The 21,203-nt window shown below is 41.3% G+C and overlaps 1 protein-coding gene across 4 annotated transcripts in view; it reads left to right on the forward strand.

Moving 5' to 3' along the window:
* The window catches only part of LOC137432760 (choline transporter-like protein 5), a 99,406-nt gene that overhangs the window by 22,281 nt on the left and 55,922 nt on the right, over positions 1–21,203 (forward strand). For all 4 annotated transcript variants that reach the window (XM_068124934.2, XM_068124936.2, XM_068124935.2 and 1 more), the window contains exons 3-6: positions 6,341–6,414; positions 7,203–7,281; positions 12,590–12,674; positions 17,528–17,635. In XM_068124934.2, the coding sequence (XP_067981035.2) occupies positions 6,341–6,414; positions 7,203–7,281; positions 12,590–12,674; positions 17,528–17,635 (346 nt within the window). The remainder of the gene's footprint in view (positions 1–6,340; positions 6,415–7,202; positions 7,282–12,589; positions 12,675–17,527; positions 17,636–21,203) is intronic.

The raw sequence follows: 21,203 nt of genomic DNA on the forward strand, positions 1-21,203 counted from the left end.
ATATTCATTTCAGTGGGAAATAAGCTATTGACGAAGCTAGAAAGGGACAAATTAAATGTAGAAACTAACAGGTCGATGTCTAAATTTACCTCTCGGCTATCCCATCAAATTCTGCTGCTAATCCAAATTTCATCCCGGCAGCTTGACCATATATAGTACGGTTAGACACCAGTTTATGTCAGGGATGCACTCCTGAAAGGTTTGACGAATATTGAAATTATGTTTATCAAAGGAATTTTTCTCATAAGAACCAATGGAATAAGGGGTGGAAGCATTCATAATGTCACCACTTCACCTATTATATTTAGCTTTTTACCTTTGATATTACCTTTTTTGATTAATGACAGTTATATTCAAACACAGTAGCACATTACCCGTAGGGTGATTGCATCAACCCCCCATTCCACTACACTACAGTAATACAACACACACACACACACACACACACACACACACACACACACACACACACACACAGGCGCACACACACACACGCACAGGCACACACACACACACACACACACACACACACACACACACGCACACACACACACACACACACGCACACACACACACATGCACACACACACACACACACATGCACACACACACACACACACAGGCGCACACACACACGCACAGGCACACACACACACACACACACGCACACACACACACACATGCACACACACACACAGGCGCACACATGCACAGGCACACACACACACACACACACACACACACACACACACACACACACACACACACACATCTGTGGTCAGTTAAATTTGTACTGTAAGTGAACTTACACATGCAAATTTGCCAATTCCTCAAACCCACCGAAATTCGTGACTCCTCCCTCCACCAAAGCGTCAACCTTCCCCTTCCACTCTGTTCCATCTTTACTCTCACCCCATTCTCAAATCCTCACACTCCCCCTACCAACCCTGAGGCATCAATCTCCTCCCCACTTCAAGCTTACAAACTCCATCCACCCCCTCCCCCCTCCACTCCCCACCACAACTCCTCAACCCACTCCCCCCACCAAAAGTTCTCAACTGCCTGCCAAAGCTTCAACCTCCCCAATTCCAAATCTGTCACATCTTTACAATCCCCTCCCACCCCCCACCCTCTCTGTCATCCCATGCTGTCACCGACTTCATAGAAACCCGTCACGGTCACCTGCCCAACTCATATTCACACAAGATATGCAGACACCACATGGCATTACAACTCTCAAGTGACCATGAGCAGGTTAATTGTGCTACTAAACGAACCAAAACCAATTATCCTTCTTCCTGATGCATATATGCACATCGTTAAAAGTAAATAATGATGGATTTTTTCTTATGCAATGTCACAAGCTTCCTGGAAGTACTTGTGCAAAGACATGGGTTTTATGGTTCCGAGTCGAGTCATTTAAGAGACAATAGTTGGAAACTTCTTCCATGCACATCTCACTCCAGCAACCGTTGCCGAGTCTGATCCACCTTCTCCATTCAGCATGTCTCCTGGGTAACAAAATGTTTTCACACCTTCCAGCTTCACGCCATCTCCAAGATCCAACTCAACATTTCCTCCATCTGCAGCCCCCTCTGTGCACACCTTACACTTGAATGTAGCTGCCGCACTGGTTAATGACCCTCTCAAACCACTACATTTTTGTGAACCCACTCAGCGCACATTGTACATTAAATGGAATTCACTCCGACACCCTTCCTGCACACAGCACACAGCCACTTCCCAGTTCTTTCCACCTCACCACATGCTTTACCACTTGCCATCACCTTGTTTTTCCAATATTCACCTTCAGACCTTTTGTCGCCATATATTCCTTCCACTTGTTCATCTTCTCCTTCAGTCCATCCATACTTTCTGCAATCAACACCAGATCATTTGCATACAACAACTCCCACTGTAAACCCTCCTTTACGTTCTGAGCCAGCACCTTCATCACAGCTACAAATAGTAGTGGACTTAGTACCGACCCCTGATGCACTCCCGCCTTCACCTCAAACTCACCACTGTTCCCGTCCTTCGTCCTTACAGCTGTGCGCGCTCTTTTGTACATTGCCATCACGACTCTGATCAACCATTCCTCCACTCCTAACCTCCTCAATGCCCATGTCACTACTTCACGTGGAACCCTATCGAATGCTTTCTCCAGATCAACAAACCCAAGAAACAACTCCTTCCTCTTCTCCATGTACTTTTCCTGCAACTGTCTCACAATAAAAAGCGCGTCTGTCGTTCCTCTTCCTGGCATAAATCCAAACTGCATTTCGGCAATCTTCACTTTTTTCCTTATCCTCCTTTCCAACACCCTTTCCAATACCTTCATTGCATGCTCCAATAACTTTATCCTCGACTGTAAGTATTAATTTTGTTTGAAGTAGTTTAAGTCTTTAAGCTGTCTGTCACCACTGAAGTGATAATCTCTCAACATTGCCCCTGCATAATGAGATATCAAACCAGCAAACCGTCATCATCTGTTCACTTCCAGATTGGGAGCAAAGTATGTGTCAATCTCATTTCAAAATCATAATTGTATTGAGGAATTTGTGAAAACTCCTACTTACCTTATGACACCTGCTGGGACCTCAAAACGTTCCAAAATAGGTTATTATATTTCCTCTTAGTAAAATATGCAACTGTAATGTTACTTAACGCTGTTCCCCTGTCATGTGACCAGATGCTCAGCTCTGAATTGTGAGGCACATACATGCATACACCAGAAGGATAGGCAAATGCTGTTCCAGATGGAATTGCACTACGGGCTACGCCACAAAATTACCATATTTAAATATTTAAATAAAATAAATTTAGAGTAAAAATTATAAAATAAACATATTTGAATAAAAATATAGAACATATTTTGGGTTTTCATTTTTTCTTACCTTTGGTCCTTCTTCCGAAACCAGTTCAACCAGACACAACTTGCAATGAACGTCAGCATTTTTATACTGTAGGTGGTATGCACATTAGTCGGAGGCAAACTTAATAACACAGCGACATAAACTGCATGTTCCCAAGCATCCAACATTTAATTTCACTTCTCAGGTAACACTTTTACGCTGTTTCTTAGCCATTCTACCGTATAGTAAATTTCTTTATGCATGACCAATTTACTGTATGTGTTTCGGCGATGTTGTGATTTACCGATTTGGGTACTTCAGGAATCTGGCATCTTTACCAGTCTTATAAGCTCTGAAAACGTGCGAGAAAAAAAAACTTATGGCTTTTAAAACAATGTAAGTGCGAGTTGAGGTGCCGCAAATCATGTCCTTGTATTCATAACATGATGGATGATGTATTTGCAAGACGATGTAAAAAGAGGAGATGTAAATCAGGGTATTACTTTTTTGGGTAAAAGTGATTATTAAAATTTTAAAGTGACTGTTGAGTGTTGACATTATTGCTGCTTCCTTTTTTTTCTTCTTCTTCTTGTTTTGTATACTTAATCGAGGCTCGTGTAAGTGCTAACACATTGAACATGAAAACATGCACAGGCACATAAAACATGCAATGAAGAGAGCGGGAGACAAGAGGGGAGAGATAGGGAAGCACACAAGCACAACAACAGAAGAGAACAGGGACGTTGGGAGATCTGTGGAAGGGGGAGGGCTGGGGGAGGAGGAAGGGGTACATGGTATAAAGCTAATGAACACTTCTAGGAATTTCAGGAAAGAAGTTGGAGATTGAAAGAGGTGGATTTGGGGTATTTTAACGGGGGGAAGAAAAGATCAAGGTTTTGGATGGGGCAAGATAAGAGATGGTGGTGAACAGCTGTTTTAAAGACCTGGAGGGAGGAGAGGGATTGAAGAGAGTGTGGGAGTTTGTTCCAGAGGCGGGAGAAAAGAGTAATGAAGGAGTGAAGGTGAGCAGAGAGTCTTGATTTTGGCCGTTTCACAAGAAGAGGGTTGATGGCAGATCTTGTGCATCCTACAGGAATATTTGGGGGACAGAGCACAGACAGGGCAGAGAAAGCAAGGCCGGAGAGGATTCGTTAGAAGACAGAAAGCCCACCTACCTGTCTGCGGTGGGAGAGAGAAAGGCCCTCAGAATCACCTTCATCATGGGAGATTCCAATGATTCTGAATGCTTTGGTTTCTTCTTCAAGAGGATTTTTCAGAAAGTAGATGGGAAGGTTGTCCAGACGGTCTTTTCGGAGCGACAAAGTGAGAGTGTGAGATTTGTCAGGATTGAAAGTCATGTTCCACTTGTTTGACCAGTTTGTGATATTGTCCAGGTCTGCAGAGAGTGAAGAGGCTGCTGCCTGCCGATCTGAGAGTTGAGATATGGAGCGGCAGAGATTGGAGTCATCAGCAAAGACATGGAGAGGATTTTCCAGTGTCGGAAGAGATCATTAATAAAGACCAGAAAAAGCACAGGGCCCAGAACACTACCTTGAGGAACTCCCACTTGAACAGGAAGGAGAGAAGAGAGAATTCCATTCAGGGCCACACGTTGACTGCGACCAGAAAGGAAGTCTGCAAGCCATGCGTGGATGTTTCCATGGATACCATACGAGGAGAGTTTGGTGAGCAAGGCGGGGTGCCAGACTGTATCGAAGGCACAAGATATGTCAAGGGAGACAGCTCTAATTTCCTGTTTGGCATTGAGGACCTCCATCCATTGTTGAGACAGCAGAAGCAGCCTGTCAAGAGTAGAATGACCTGGTCTGAATCCAAATTGATGATCCGAGATCAAGCCATTGGAGAAGAGGAAGGATTTGATATCAGAAGCGATGATCGATTCCATGACCTTGCTGATTATTGGGAGTAGGCTGATTGGTCTGTAATTGCAAGGATCTGTTTTTGCACCTTTCTTGTGTAAAGCGGTAATGTTGGCTGATTTTCAAGCAGATGCAGATGACCTTGAGCAAAAGAGAGGGTGAAGAGAATTGAGAGTGGGTGGAATAGAGAGGCAGAGCAGGATTTTAGGACCCGTGGCCTGATGCCGTCTGGTCCAGTTGCAGAATCAGAGTTGAGGTTTGCCAGAAACTTCTCCACCTTGTCAGGGAAGGACACAGAGTCCAGGAGCGGCTGGGTTCGACTGGGTAAGGTGGGTACAGAGAGAGATGGGTTTGGGACTCAATATTTTGAGGTAAATACAGAGTTGAGGCATTCGGCTTTGTCATGTGCAGTGTCAGCTGTGTCGCCATTTGAGGTAAGGGAGGGGATGGAGGGGGAACAAACACCAGAAACAGATTTGTCCAGACGCCACCAGGATTTGGAGGAGGGAGACAGGTTTGAGAGTTCAATCTTGAGAGTAGAAAGATAGTACTTCCTGGGTCTCCTGAGGGTAGACACACCCTTGCTCCGAGCTTTGTTAAAAGAACTGAGATTGCCTTCAGTTGGATTAACTTTCCAAGAGGTAAAGGCAAGTTGTTTCAGGGTAACTGCCTCACCACAAGATTCAGTGTACCATGGAGGGGAGGAAGGGTATGACAACTGAAGACGGGATGGGATAAATCTGTGCATGAGAGAGAGCAGTTTACTTTGGAAGAATTCCTAGGAAGAGTTGATGTCAGAGGCAGTAGAGATGGGAGACCAGTCCAGATGATTGATGGCTGCTTGAAGACATTCCCAGTCGGCCTGAGTGAAATGCCAGACTCGTCGACGCTGTGGTGGCTCTCTGAGAATGGCCAGAGAGATGTCCACTTTGACAAGCATATGGGCAGATGAACCGATTGGAGCAGAAGAAGAGCAGCAGACATTTGCAGGGAAGTTTGTCATAACCAAGTCTAGATTTAGGTTTTGGATTTTAGATTAGGTACCTAATCTCATGGTATCGTATTGATCTGTGCCTTGCAGAATTTTTTGTTATGCCTCTATAGCCAAATGCTGGAGGCATTATGTTTTTGAGTTGTCCATCTGGCTGTCCGTGCATCCATCCTGTCCGTTATCGGTGTTTTGTTACCACGATAACAAGTTCAAAATATCAAATGTCTTAGGTCATGTGACCTTTTAATTGAAATGGTTTGTTACCGGGATAAGTTGTGAATCACTAAAGACATTTCAACCAAACGTACAGGCAAATCTCTAGACTGTAATACAAAGATTAATTGATTCTATTTGGGTTCAGTAGGTTAAAGATCAAAGGCCATGTGTCATTTGAAAATCACTTTGCAGACCATATCTCGCGTTACAAGTGTCTGATGTTGTCTCTCTTCTACTTATCTCTCTTTTGTCTCTTGTGTGCTCTCATGAATATTACCTTTAATTGTCGATGTGACCTTAAATGGTCATATCCATAGACACGTTCTCATTGAATTATATTTTTGTAGTTTGAAATTGTAATGTTTTTATTTTATTTTTTGTTCATTTTTTGTATGCAGGAGTTGTACAGATATCATCTGCTGCATTTTCTTCCTCCTTTTCATCGTGGTTTATGTTTTTGTTGGTATTGTTGGTAAGTGGATGTCTGTGCAATTAAAGTGTTAAAAGGTACGTTTTTGAGCAGGAAAAAGAGCTCGTTCACAGACTGAAACAAATACATAGCTGTATGAAAATTGGCAATTGTGTAAATGAATGAAGTATATTTGATGTAAGATTAAATTGAGTTATACTTGGGACATTATAGATGTAATTGAAGGTACAAAATGTAAGTGTAGAGTCGAGTACATTACTGTGAATTTATATACTGGGTGGTCCAAAAGTCCTGCTCCATAGGATAACGTAAATATATTTTCTCCTCATACAAATAATTCATTTACAGGTTTAATCATTTTTTGCCAACAAATGATAACAACACATCAATTTAATGGACAATTGGCAATGTGTAATTGAAGGAAATTTTCAAACTCAACTCCTTGCATTTCTCCTTGCATTCAGAAATTCTGCTACTGCTTCCTTCTGACTGAGGCCCTAAACATGTAGGAGAACTAATTCCATTTTCTCTTGGGAAGAGTACACTGTTGCACGTTCTGGTTCTGCCATTTGTAAAATGTAATGCCTTGTCAGACTTCTGTGTCATCACTGCATAAAACAAAACAGAAACCTGGGAATTAATAATACTCTCTTCAGTGTTTGTATTTTATACCATTACCCCATGGGGTCAAGACTTTCAGACCACCCTGTATAACGTTGTGATTATTGGTACTTCGATAACTTCGTTTTCATTGTGCATTACAGTCAAAGATAGTTCTGCTTATTATTTTGTCCTTGTTAATTGTGGTGCATTTTCTTGTATCAATGCAGCATGGACACATGGGGATCCACGCCAAGTCTTGCATCCGATCGACAGCTATGGGAAATACTGTGGGCAAGAGAAAAATGCGTGCGTATTTCTGTTCATTAAGCTAATATAGATGTCTATGAAAAAGTTTTCATTTCATTTTCTTTGTTGTTAAAGTAATGTGTAACCAATTATACAGTTGCAGGCATGTTTGTTTTGCTTTCAAGCATCAGGTTCACACCAACTTGGTTTCAAAGCTGAGTGACTTCAAGTCTATTGCTTTAGTTTGGGTTTCTGTATCATACAAGGCATTTTTTGCTTTCCTTTCTAAAGTACTAGCCTCATAATGATGTGACTGTGGATTCAAATGTCATTCATGTGGCATTCAAAAGGTTCTCCGAACGAGATATGCAATACTCACAATAGTCCAAGACAAACCAAATATAGTGCAACAAGGCATATTTATAATTATATATATATATATATATATATATATATATATATATATATATATATACATACAGTCACGTGAAAAAGTAAGTACACCTTTGGCTCTCATAGGTGGTCTTGCCCCCTTTGGCAGAAACAGCCTCAAGTAGGCGTTTCTTATAACTGTCTACCAGTCCTTGACATCGACTGGGAGAAAATTTTGCCCACTCCTCCATGCAGAATTCTTTCAGCTGTGCGATGTTTGAGGGGTTTCTTTCATGCACAGCTCGTTTGAAATCCCCCCACAACATCTCGATGGGATTTAGATCCGGGCTTTGACTTGGCCATTCCAGAACCCTCCATTTCTTTCTTTTCAGCCATTCCTTGGTGGATTTACTGTTATGTTTCGGGTCATTGTCATGTTGCAAAGTCCACCTTCGGTTGAGCTTCAACTTTCCGACAGATGGCCTCACATTATCCTCAAGCACCCTCTGGTACAATGAAGAATTCATAGTGGATTATATGATGGTGAGCTGCCCAAGCCCCGATGCAGCAAAGCTGCCCCAAACCATAATATTTCCACCACCATGCTTTACAGTTCGTATCAGGTTCTTGTGGTCAAATGCTGTCTTTGGTTTTCGCCAAACATGTCTTCTGCTACTGTGGCCAAATAGCTCTACCTTTGACTCATCTGTCCAGAGCACATTGTTCCAGAAGTGCTGGTCTTTGCCTAGGTGTTCATTGGCAAACTTTAGTCTTGCCCTGATGTTCTTTCTGGACAGCAAAGGTTTCCTCCTGGCACACCTCCCATGTAGATCAAATTTGTGCAGCCTCTTTCTAATGGTAGACTCGTGCACTTTGACATCAACAGTGGCAAGAGCTACCTGTCGGTCCCGTGATGACATTCTGGGGTTCTTAGAGACTTCTTTCAGCATCTTGCGGTCTGCTCTCAGGCTGAACTTGCTGGGGTGGCCTGGCCTGAACAAGTTGGCAGTTGTTTGGAATCTTCTCCACTTGTAGATGATCTTCCGGACAGTCGAATGATTGATTTCAAATTGTTTGGAGATCTTTTTAAATCCCTTCCCAGACTCGTAGGCATCTATAACCTTCTTTCTGAAGGCCTCGGAGAGCTCTTTTGATCTAGGCATGGTGACGCCGCACACTTCAACAACAAAGAGCAAACCAAACTAAATGTCTGAGGTTTAAATAAGACAGGTTCCTCCAAGATCCTCTCTAACGATGTTCTAATCATTTGCACCTGAGCTGGTGCACCTGATTCTAATTTTAGGCATTTGAAGTAGTGATAAATGTAGGGGTGTACTTACTTTTTCCACATGCGAAATTTGCATACATGTTTATTTAAATTATACAATGGACTACAAAATGTAAATGTTTCATGATATTTGTTGTATTATATCACCTTTATCTCTCAATATTGTTGAAATGAAGATCAAATAGCTGTATGTTGAAATATGTTGAAAAAGTCAAAACTTTACATGGGGTGTACTTACTTTTTCACGTGACTGTATGTATTTATATAATATAATTCTACTATTTTCCTAATTCTATATACTTTAACTCAGGCTCGGATCCATGATATTAGGCAAGTTTTGTCATACATTCTAAAGACTATTCTAAATATAGACAAAGAACACTCTAATACACTTGAAAAGAAGTACTCTAATGAAAAAACTTTTGCTTGAAACTCAACATTTATTTTAATTATAGTCTCATAGAAATCAAATTGAATGAAAAACAGACATTGCATATAATGAAACAAATGACATAATGATCAAAACAAATTAATTGTTTTTATGTGAACTGGAACAATAATAACTATGAGGACAATAAATTTGATGTGACATCACTGCGATTGTTGGATGAAATTAATTTAATCAGACAAAAGATTCATTAATAACATCTTTCGGACATGTTTTCTTGCATTATTTTCTTACATACAATGTCTAACTCGTTATTTATGTGCACATATAACAGTTACAATACCAAGGCGTTGAATCAGCCATTGTTGTTGTTGATTGTTTAATCGGTAAGTTAAAATGACAATAACGGAAACTACACCAAAAATACCTACCATCTTTTTCAACAACGTTTAGTAACTGCCAGACCCTGATTTTTGGCACAACATATTAGTACACTTCAAAAACGTAAACATAATTAAACTCTTAAAGCATTTTGTTAAATGTAATTGTTGCAGATTTTACATTTAAATTTTTGAAATGTTATGCAGTATTAGGTAGGCTCACCTAGCTTATTATATATTTCGTCTTTACAGTGAAAAATTAGTTTTAAACAATTACTGCAATGCAGTTTCACATATTCTGAGACCACATCTTCAGTTATATACACCTCACTACACGTGAAAAAAAAAGATCGCTTTTGATGGTCGGGGGTTGCACACTGGGTGTCCCTCTCATGGTTCTGCCCCTGGTACTTATATAATGAAAACTAAAAGTGTTGGTATGTCTCTTGGACTATTGTGAGCAATTGATTTGTATAATTTTTAAAATTACTCTCAAATGCCCTGATTTTTCTGACCTGTTCAAATGCCCCAAATGTGCTGATCCGATTATCTTTTTCGTCCATGCATGTCATCAATGTTTATGTATGTACACCAAGTCTATTTTCGCAATACCAAAACACAAGTTCATTGAATACCAAATCCAAAATGGGCCTAAGTCCATACGATGGTCAAATAATGTTTTGGGAACAATAATGGGCAAACGATCAGATGGTACAAAATTGCCTTTGGTTTTCAGAGTGTATTTGCATTATTATCCAGTCCGCCCATGCAGCGAGAGATGGGGGGTTTTCAATCACTTGTGTGTGTGTGTGTGTTTGTGTTGTCAATGTGTCTGTCCAGGCCATAACATTTTTTTAGCATTTGAGCTTTTGTCATAACATTTTCAACAAACCTTTATTATTAGAATATGGAGAAAATAATGAATAATCGGGTCAAAATGTCAAAGGCCTAATTGCACAATTTTACAACAGCCTTAAATTGCATCATGATTGAAAATATTGAAAGTTAATCACCCTATTTAAATTAAGCAATGCAACATTTAAATGAAACTTTTCCACCATTTTGACCCAGAAACTAAGCAACAAAGCATGGAATGGTACCACTCCACATCTCCAAAAAGAAGGCCAAAGGATTACCCTCTGCCAGCAAAGTAATGGGAACCATCTTCTGTGATGCTGAGGGATGAATACTTGTTGATTTCCTGCCCAAAGGGGGAACCATCAACACAGTTCGCTATGTTCAGACGCTCAAGAAACTGAAACATGCACTTGAGGAAAAGTGCCAGATGAAATAAGTTGTCACCTTTCAACATGACAACACTAGACCTCACACTACACATCTGACATTGGAGGAAATCTCATGTAATGGCTGGGAAGTGCTCCCCTACCACCTATACAGTCTGGATTTGGCCTGCTTGGACTACCATCTGTTTGGCCCCTGGAAAGATTACATGAGAGGCAAGCACAAAACGATGAGGTATTGGAGAAAGAATAACATGGGGATCAATGAACAGGAGGTGGAGAGAGAAGGAAGGAAGGAAACAATAAGTGCTCCCCTACCACCTATACAGTCTGGATTTGGCCCGCTTGGACTACCATCTGTTTGGCCCCTGGAAAGATTACATGAGAGGCAAGCACAAAACGATGAGGTATTGGAGAAAGAATAACATGGGGATCAATGAACAGGAGGTGGAGGGAGAAGGAAGGAAGGAAACAATCATCTACAAGGAAGAGGGTTGTGGTCAGGGTTGAGCTGGGCTGGGGGTGATGGGGTAGAATGGATTATGGTTAGGAATGCACAATGACTTTGTGATGGTGTATTTATTTTTATACATGGTCAAGGCTCATGGAAGAATGGAAAAGAACAAAATAGAAAAGGGGAAATACTAACAGCAGAGTAGAAGTGAAAGTAAAATCAAGGGGAGGGTGAGAAGGACACAACCAACGACTAACAACTGAAAAGAGGTGAGGGAGAGGGGGGAAATCACAATAATCTGGGAAAAGGAGAGTGCTTGGGAATGGGCTCAATTGGGGCAGAGCAGATTATCGATATAGATGGGGAATGACCTGGAGTAGTGATGAACAGCTGTCTTGAATTCCTGGAGGGTAGAATGGGACTGAACAGACTGGGGAGGTTCATAAGAGAAAATGTTTGTTTTGAGATGCCTCTAACTTAAAAATGACAAAAGTTGTACTGCATTTAATGGGGAGATTATGAAACCTTGGGTTAAAGATTTCAGCTTGATATATTAATTCAGTGGTAAGATGTGACCCTTCCAAAACTCCAATACAGAAGAGACTTAATTAACGAGTACAAAAACATGGGCATGGCACCATATTTATCGGAGCCAAAACCTACAAACCTCTTTGAGATGGGGCCCGAAATTGTTGTCATGATATTTTACCCACAAAGCTTGGTGTTGGCTTAGTGGTTAGGGTGCCGGCTTGGGATCCTAGGATCCTGGGTTAGAATCCCGGTTGATTGCTGAATTAACGCCAGGGGGGTTGACTCAGCCTGTCACCCTTCCGAGGTCGGCAAATTGAGTACCAGTTCACTGGTAATTCCCTGCGTGTCGCAAGAGGCGACTAGCAGGGTTGGCGGCAGGAAGGGCATCTGGCCATAAAACATTGCTTCAAAAAGGGGACCAGGGTGCCCAAAAAAGGCCAACCCCTGCTCTGCGGGGAAAAATGGCCTCTAAAGGTAGTTCTTCTATATTTTACCTATAAAAGTATTTTTAGAAAAACTTTTTTTTTTCATCTAAAATCTGAGATGGTCACATATCAACGACTATACTAAGTGTATTGGCATGAAATGACACTAATTATGTTTTTCTTCTCACAAATATGTTTAGTGTTTATATGAACAGTGTTGACCAGATTATGAACATTATACAATATCAGAACCATATTATAATCATTTACTTTTTCTTGTGATTTCCAGGGATAAACCCTTTCTTTTATACTTCAACATCCTGAAGTGTGTCAATCCAGCTGTCCTACTAAACCTACAATGCCCAACACACCAGGTGAATATTGTAGCAGCATTTCATATTTGATGTTACCACATTATCGTCTTTAGAATAGATTCACATCTGCCAACCTACCGTTCTGGAGAAATTCTGTGCTTACTGTGTTTGAGTCTTAGTCCAAGCACAACTGGAATCCAAGCCCATAAAATACAGTAACTTGCTAGAAAATAAAGAACACCCATGATTGTAAACCTCTTTTAACAGTCTGTGATGCCTACATATCAAATGGACTACAAACATTAGTATGCTCTTTGGCATCATACAGTGCTTGAACGAACCCATGAAGGTATCAAATCAGTTATATTCTGTGTGACAGCCTGATACAGATTTTTGCCAAATGTGGAGTAGATTTTGTGGCAGCTTTTGTGTACTACTTTATATTCCTTCCAGCAGAAGTGGTTGTGTATGTATGCCATGTAGCACCCATTTTCCTGCAGTACTGCAGTAAATATTTTTCATACTGCAAAATGACTTGCTGGTAAGACGGTAGCATATTTCAACGAGTAGCATATTTACCGCAAGAATATGGTGCTGCATGCTTTACGTTGAGAACCGCCTCTGGCTGAAAGAGACAGAATGGGCTGCAGCTTCTATCCTGCTCACCATGGAGTCGTGACATGAATGCCATCGAACACGTCTGGGGAGGTGAATTGAGAGTTGCAGAAAAGCCAACCTCTGCCAATTAATATGCACAAGCTGCAAATACAAGTTGCTGCAAATAAGCACATATAAATTATCCTTGTGAGCAACCTACCCTTGATGAACCATACCTCAACATAAACGTATGTCTTGCTTGTCAATATTTTTAGAATAAGCAGTTCCATAAATTTTTGGCATTTTCCTTGTGTTATTATGTACAATTAATAAATGTAGCAAACTGAATAAAGGTTTGCGACAATTCCGACCTGACATGGTTAAGAAAGGCATGTTGCTGCAACGTGGTAATGCATGATGTCACACAAGCTTGTGGATCAAAGAAGCCATCAAGAAACTGGAGTGGTCTGTTATGCCACACCCAACGCAGAGCCCGGATTTCGCATCATCAGACTTTTCAGAGCACTAAAGGATACTCCATGCGGAAGGAAAATTGAGAGCAATGACGGTGTCACGTGTGAAGTGAAGTGGTGCTGGCAACAAGAAGAGGAACTTTACTGACAGGGAATGGTTGCACTCATTTCCCAATGGCATAAAGCCATCAGTGGTGGTGGTTTGTATGCAGCCTGTGGCTGCTTGGCTGCATCATTTTCTGGGGGTGTGACTGTGCCGCTGATGCAGTGCCCCTGTTACCAGTAAGCTGATACTCATTTTGCCAACCTCGGAAGGATGACAGGCTGAGTCAAACTACCTGGTGTTAATTCAACGATATGACAGCCAGCTGCTCAAACTCAGGACCCTAAGATCTCAAGCCAGCCACCATAATCGTTAAGCGAACATGAGGCATATAAAGCCATCAATAAGGATGTATATTTTGTAGAAAATTTGGGCATGTTGTCAGATTATGTATAAACATTTTGAAGTTTCGTGCTCTTAACCCCAGAACCTTGAGCCCAAACAGTTTTGAAACATTGAAGGTGTATGAACTACAAAATACCTGATTGACATTCTGCACATACTTCGTGAACATGCAGAAACTCCAGGATCAATTTCGTCAATGATGCTCACAGACTTTTCCAAAGCTTTCGATCACATCGATCACACAATTGCTATTTCAAAACTACTACAAATGGGAGTCGATTCATCTCTTGTTTCTTGGATAAGCGACTTCATTTCAAATCGCGAACAGTGTGTCAAGTACGCTGACAAGGTTTCTGAGTGGACACCATGCATTGATGCTGGAGTTCCCCAGGGAACAAAGCTGGGACTTGTTGTATTTCTTGCTATGATCAACGATGCTGGCCTCAACAAAATTGCAACTCGTATTCATTGTTTCAAATATGTTACTGATCTTACATTTGCTGAAAGCGCAACACTCAAACTGTATCTGATATACCAGTTGTTCTTGAACAACTTCATAACTGGTCTGTAGAGAACGGAATGTGTCTTAACCCCAAAAAGTGTGTGATTGTTGAAATCTGCTTCGCATGAAACAAACCACTCCCTTCCAACCTGTCATTGAATGACGTTGTGATTCAAAATTGTAATATCATTTTTTAAAAAACATTTATGTTGGAGGCTCCAGGCACGGACTATATAGTCCTCTTCGAGGCCAGGTCTTAAATAAAAGAGATGAAAAGGTGTATGGTGTTTGTTTGCGAGGAAGAGAGATTGAAGCTAGCTGTAGTTTGAGTGAGACAGTAAGTAAGACCAGCAATCCTGACACGGAGAGTGTGAGGTGGTTCCAGGCACCACTTTAACACTCCTACGTCAGAACGGTAGTACCACCCTGGGCGGTTGGTGTCTACAACCTACTACCTACAACGTACTACCAAAATTGCTGGGTACTTTCATTCAGGCACATTTGAAATGGCAGGCACATGTCAATTCCATTGTTAAAAGAGCTAACAGTCGTTTACACATGGTTCGGGAATTAAAATACCATTCCCTCCCAAGCAATGATCTTGTAACCAATTTTTACATCTTTTGTTCGTCCCATATTGGAATATGGGGCTTCTGTGTGGTCGGGCAGAAGCACAAAGCAGCAGTGTAAAGTGGTTGAATTTGTTCATAATAGGGCTTGTCGACCTATTATTGGCTCAAACTAACATAGTTACTTGGATGCTTTACGTGATTGTGGTCTGGAGTCACTTGAAAAGACACGTGAGCAACTCTGTTGTTCTTAAACGAGATTGCTTCCACATTCCAAACTTCAACACTTGTTACCTGCAGACAGATCTCACAGTGGCTATTTGCTACGAAACTCAAAACAACTAACCGAGTTGAAATGCAAAACCACAAGATTCAAGAATAGCCCAATGACATTCCTCATCCATATAATGAACAAATCGTAGTGTTTGATAAACTTTGAACTTTGATGTGGTGTGAATAGTCAAATTAGTGCCAATTGTTTTTTTTTGATGGTGTTCCTTTTATTTTGATTCTACATTGGTGTTCCTTTAATTATTTTTTTTTTTTTTTTTTGTATACTGAATCGAGGCTCGTGAAAGAGCTAACATTTATTTCACAAACAAATCAACCAGACAAACAAAATATATAAAAAGAGGGAGCGGAAGACAAGATGGGGAGAGAAGGGGAAGCACACAAACACAACATTTGAGAGCAGGGAGAAGTGTGGGAGGGAGAGGGCTTGGGGGGAGGAGGCGTGGGAAGGGGGGGGGGGGGGGGGAAGAGGTATAAAACACAAGGAGACCAAGGACTTCCAGGACAGAAGTTGGTATTTCAAAAAAAAGTGTAGGATTTTGGGTGAAATTAGCGGGGGTAGAAAAGATCAAGGTTTTGGATGGGGGAAGATAAGAGATGGTGGTGAACAGCTGTTTTAAAGACCTGGAGGGTGGAGTGGGATTGAAGAGAGTGAGGGAGTTTGTTCCAGAGGTGGGAGAAAAGAGGAATGAAGGAGTGAAGTTGAGCAGAAAGTCTTGATTTTGGCAGTTTAACCATAAGAGGGTTGCAGGCAGATCTTGTGCGACCTGTAGGAATATTTGGGGGACAGAGCCCAGAGAGAGCTGGGGGGGGGGGGGGGGGCAAGGCCAGAGAGGAGTCGGTAGAAGATGGAAAGACCACCAACCTGCCTGTGGTGAGTGAGTGAAAGGCCCTTGGAGTTAGCTTCATCGCGGGAGATTAATTGTCATTTTTGTATTCGTTTTCATTTTATTGTATTTTATAATTTATTGCCACCTTATTGCATTATTATATTTTACTTGTTAAACTCATCAACTGTAAAACTTACCTCAATTCGGCCTTTGGCCACGATGGAAGTGGAATTGAAATAAACCTTTATTATTATTATTATTATTATTATTATTATTATTATTATTAATATTATTATCTTACATTAAAATTTGGCTGGGGGAAAAAAATTGGGGCATTACTTTTGGAACGACCCTCATGTTGTGTATGTTGTTCGTTGTTATCTCCATATGCGGGTTTCAGAAGGTGAAGCAGAGTCCCCTCCCCCCAAGGTGTCGGAGTATCAACTTTTGTTTCGGTAAATGGGATCATGATTCATGGGCCAAGCTGTGATATTTTCTTGTTCTCAAAGTTTTGCTCTGAGGGCTCCTTTGAGGATTGCCACTGAGCCCCTGACAGCTTCAACTGTAGTTTTATATTCCATGGGATGGTTTATAAGATCTTCATAAGGTTCTTCTTTATCATTCCCGTTGCTCCAATTATCACTAGCAAAATTTGGGCATTCTTTAGATTGCAGGATCTTTTCACTTCATTTTTGAGGTCCTGGTATTTGGTCATTTTCTTGATTTTTGTGTTTTATTGGCCAAAATTGCTGGGAACTGACACCTCAATTAACAATGCCATTTTTTTCTTTTTAATACCTAAGTACTATATCCGTCACAATGCTTTGTTTTTGATGTTCGCACTTGATGGGATCATCAGGTCTTACATGAGTGCTACATACTAGTTTTCAATGGGTTCATGTTTCTTATGAGTTTTCAGGAACTGAGATATTGAAGTTTCTGCAGTTGTGCCAGTGGATTACTCTACAAACCCTGTTGTGTCTTTGTGTGTACAGCTGTTCTGACATGAGTTTTTTTTACATCCCGATAGGAGGTAGCTCATGCTTTCTGTTTTTCACCTTGCAAAACTTACACCTGTCCGATTGACTCAATCCTGCAATTTTCTTCAAGCCATTTGTGTAATGTCCTTTGGGAATTTCTAATGATTCGTTCTCCATTCCAGTTGAGCTGACCTCTTCGCCATTTGTGTGTGTGTTGTGTCAGATCTGTGTGAAGGAATGTCCAAAGAAATCTCATACCCTAATCGGTGCCCAGAAAAACAACTTTAAGAACTACCAGAAATACTGCACCCCTGATTTTAAGCCAGAGCTGGTAAGTATGCCTGCATCACAAACTGACACCTAGTGATTACCATCAGGGGTGGACTGACGGTATTCTGGGCTCTCAGGCAAAATGTGTCTTTGCGCCCCATAGATAAAAATTTTGAATGACACTTAGTGCTCAATAAAAGTTTAACAAAACAACCATTTCTCCATAAATGTGCAGAATGATAACGAGACCGTGAATTAAAAACAAATACACTGTAATTTATGAACCAGAAACCGGTGCACCTCGTGTTGCAGTGTACAGAATAGGCAAACCTGAATGTTGCAGGCAAACCTGAAGCGGTGTATAATAAAATGCACACACGGACAAAAATTTTATTTCTCCGTGGCATTTACCTGAAGATTTTGTCGAAAAACAACTCGTCACTTTAGCCATATGATCTAAAATAAAGGAGATGGCGGGTCGTCTGGACCGACCAAGTCAATTCGCACCCTCATGTTGAACACGATTACTCCAAGATTAGTAAAAAAAAACAACGTGTGTAGATGGTTAATAATCTTTTTGGACAAAGAGGATACAAATCCAGTTTTATGCTTAATAACCCTTTTCTGCAAAGTTTGAAATTGTTGCTTTAACAGTGTTAAATGTTGTTTGTTTAAAGCAGGTAAAATGTTTAACAGCAATAAATGACTTTGCTGCATTCTTTTTAGGAATCGATCGAAATCGACTTTCAACCCTCAACAATTAATATTCTGTTTAAATATACATTCCAAAATCGCCTTCCTCTCCTATTTCTGAAAACGTAAACCTTTATTTCTTTTTTTTTTGAGCGGTGAAAGAAGCAGAGACAGCAGCTGATAAGGGAGACATGGCAACAGTTTATAAGATCTCCAGAGAGCTAACCACAGAAAGAATGTGAGAGGGAGCAGATGGAAAGATGGGCAGAACACTTCAAGCAGGTTTTGAATAGAGTGAACAATGACAGACAAGATGAGTGAGGTAGAAGAACGGACAGGAAGGGATCTACCAATTGACATGGGTCCAATCAAACAGTCTATCAAACATCCAGTGATCAAACTGTGAAATCAAACAGTGAGTTGCTATCAAAAGTTTGGAGAACCGGAAGGCATCGGAGACAGATAACATAGATGCCGATCTGTACAAATGCAGTATTGAAGTATCAACATGTAGCCTGCATGGCTTAATAAACGAGATATGGAAGCAACGGAAAATGCCCGAGTAATGGTAATGTGATCTAATATAATCAGATAGTGGACATAATGGATTGTGGGAGCTGGAGAGGAGTGACCCTACTGTGCATCTTTTCTACCCCCGTTAAAACACCCCAAATCCACCTCTTTCAATCCCCAACTTCTTTCCTGAAATTCTTCGAAGTGTTCATTTACTTTTACCGTGTACCGTTCCCTCCTCCTCCAGCCCTCCCCTTCCACAGATCTACCGACGTCCCTGTTCGCTACTGTTGTTGTGCTTGTGTGCTTCCTTCCCTCTCTCCCCCTCTTGTCTCCCTCTCTCTGCATTTTCATGTTTTATGTGTCTGTGCATGTTTTCATGTTCAATGTGTTAGCTCTTACACGAGCCTCGATTCTGTATACAAAACCTCCCCCAAAAAACAAAAAAAACCAGGGGATGTAGAGATCACATCTTCACACGAAGAACAACAAGCATTCTGAGTATTGCGCTGCAATACATGTCCCCTACCGGCAGTCTGTCGTCCGGAAAACTCTTGGGGAAATTACCAAGGGTTATTTATCCACAGGTTCCGAATCGTTCCCAATCGCTAATTACCTCAGGACGGGCTCACCTGTGATTCGCACTCAGGACTTCGATTTATACACCTTGCAGACAGGTCAGCAGAAGCACGAGAAAATCAGTTTTTGATAAAGTACCTTTTGAGTCGCTAAATATCAGTAATTTATTATATTTTCTGGTTCACGATCAATGATCGATGTGCATATATATGTTGTTCGGCTTGGCTCCGCCCCTCCCAAAAGCGCGCGCTGTGTCGCACTGTTGGCGTTCGCGAGACGAGGCTGAGGGCACGCGATGCGGCTTGAGGAGAACTCTAGAATAAACAAGAGATATTCAATTTAAAAAAAAAAAAATTCGTTTAATTAACGATATCTGCCAAACCACGTGCCCTATCGCAAATTCCAAAAGGACATTTTAGTAGACTGACATGCTCAACAGATCTATGAAGTTTCCCCTCGATTGGATCAAAAATGAGGGAGGAGCTCGGTTTTAAAGGTTCATGCTTAAAAACGTCATAACTCTGAAACCATGTGACGCATGACGTCATGCTCGCTGACTTTTTTGTTCGTCATGGGTATGCGATCTTGCCTGCAAAGTTTGGCCTCGATCTGTTCAGCCATTGCAGAGAAAAAGGGGTTTTTGTGTTTTCACGAAAAACAATATGGCGGCCGAACCACGTGACCTGTGACGTCATAATTACCATTAAAATATTATACAGACCGAGTCCCTCCTACGGTGAAAATTTGATCTCAATCGGTCCAATTATTGCAGAGAAAATATTTTTAAAAGGAAATTAAAACTTAAAATGGCACTGAGTTAAGGATCATCAGAATTATCAGAATTCCCAAAGTTCAAAGTGCATAACTTTGTCAAAAATGATCGAAACGTCGTGAAGTTCGAACTTTACCTGTAACTTATGAGGAAACCATGCGCCAAGTTTGAAATCTTTAGCGTTAAGCGTTTCGAAAAAAAGTCCGGAAAACTGTTCTTTGCGTGACGGACTGACGGACTGACGGACGGAGGGATGGCGTGCAAACCTATAGTCCCCTCCGGTGTACACCGGTAGGGGACTAATAACAAAAAAAAACACCTTTAGAGGCCATTTTACCCCGCAAGCGGGGGTTGGCCTTTTTCGGGGACCATGGTTGTTGTTGTTTTTTGGTCCCCTTTTTGAAGCAACGTTTTACGGCCGGATGCCCTTCCTGCCGCCAACCCTGTTTGTCGCCTTTTTACGACACACAGGGAATTACCAGTGAACTGGTACTCAATTAGCTGACCTCGGAGGGATGACAGGCTGAATCAACCCCCCTGGTCGTTAATTCAGCGATCGACCGGGATTCGAACCCAAGATCCTATTTTCCTAAGCTGGCACCCTAGCCGCTAGCCCAACACCAGGGACACCTGTCTTTGCTCTGCATGTAATTTATGTGCAAGATCCTTGAGTAATGTAAAATATAGAAGTAAAGCTATTCCAGAGAGACACCATTATATCTGAAGAAAATAATCTGCTACATGACTAATAACAGAACAATGCAATAAATGGAATGCAAGCCTTGAGTACCTACAATGGATTCAAATGCAACAATAGGTTGTAATCCACACTTGGAGTTATCACAGGGGCCAGACAAGGTTGCATGTTGTCTCCATTCCTGTTTTTATTGGTGTTGGACTGAGTGCTGTAGTAAACAACTTGGTAGAGAACGGGATACCTTGGAGGAACCAATTCAAATAGCTAGGGGAACTCTACTTTACAGGTGACATCTGCCTGATGTCACAGTCCTTACTTAGCATGCAGGGGAATGGGAATGGGCTACAAAGGAGTATGTGGTGCAAGTGGGGCTGA

Source organism: Myxine glutinosa, chromosome 8 (assembly GCF_964187855.1).
Source record: "Myxine glutinosa chromosome 8, kmMyxGlut1.1, whole genome shotgun sequence".
Taxonomy (NCBI): domain Eukaryota; kingdom Metazoa; phylum Chordata; class Myxini; order Myxiniformes; family Myxinidae; genus Myxine; species Myxine glutinosa.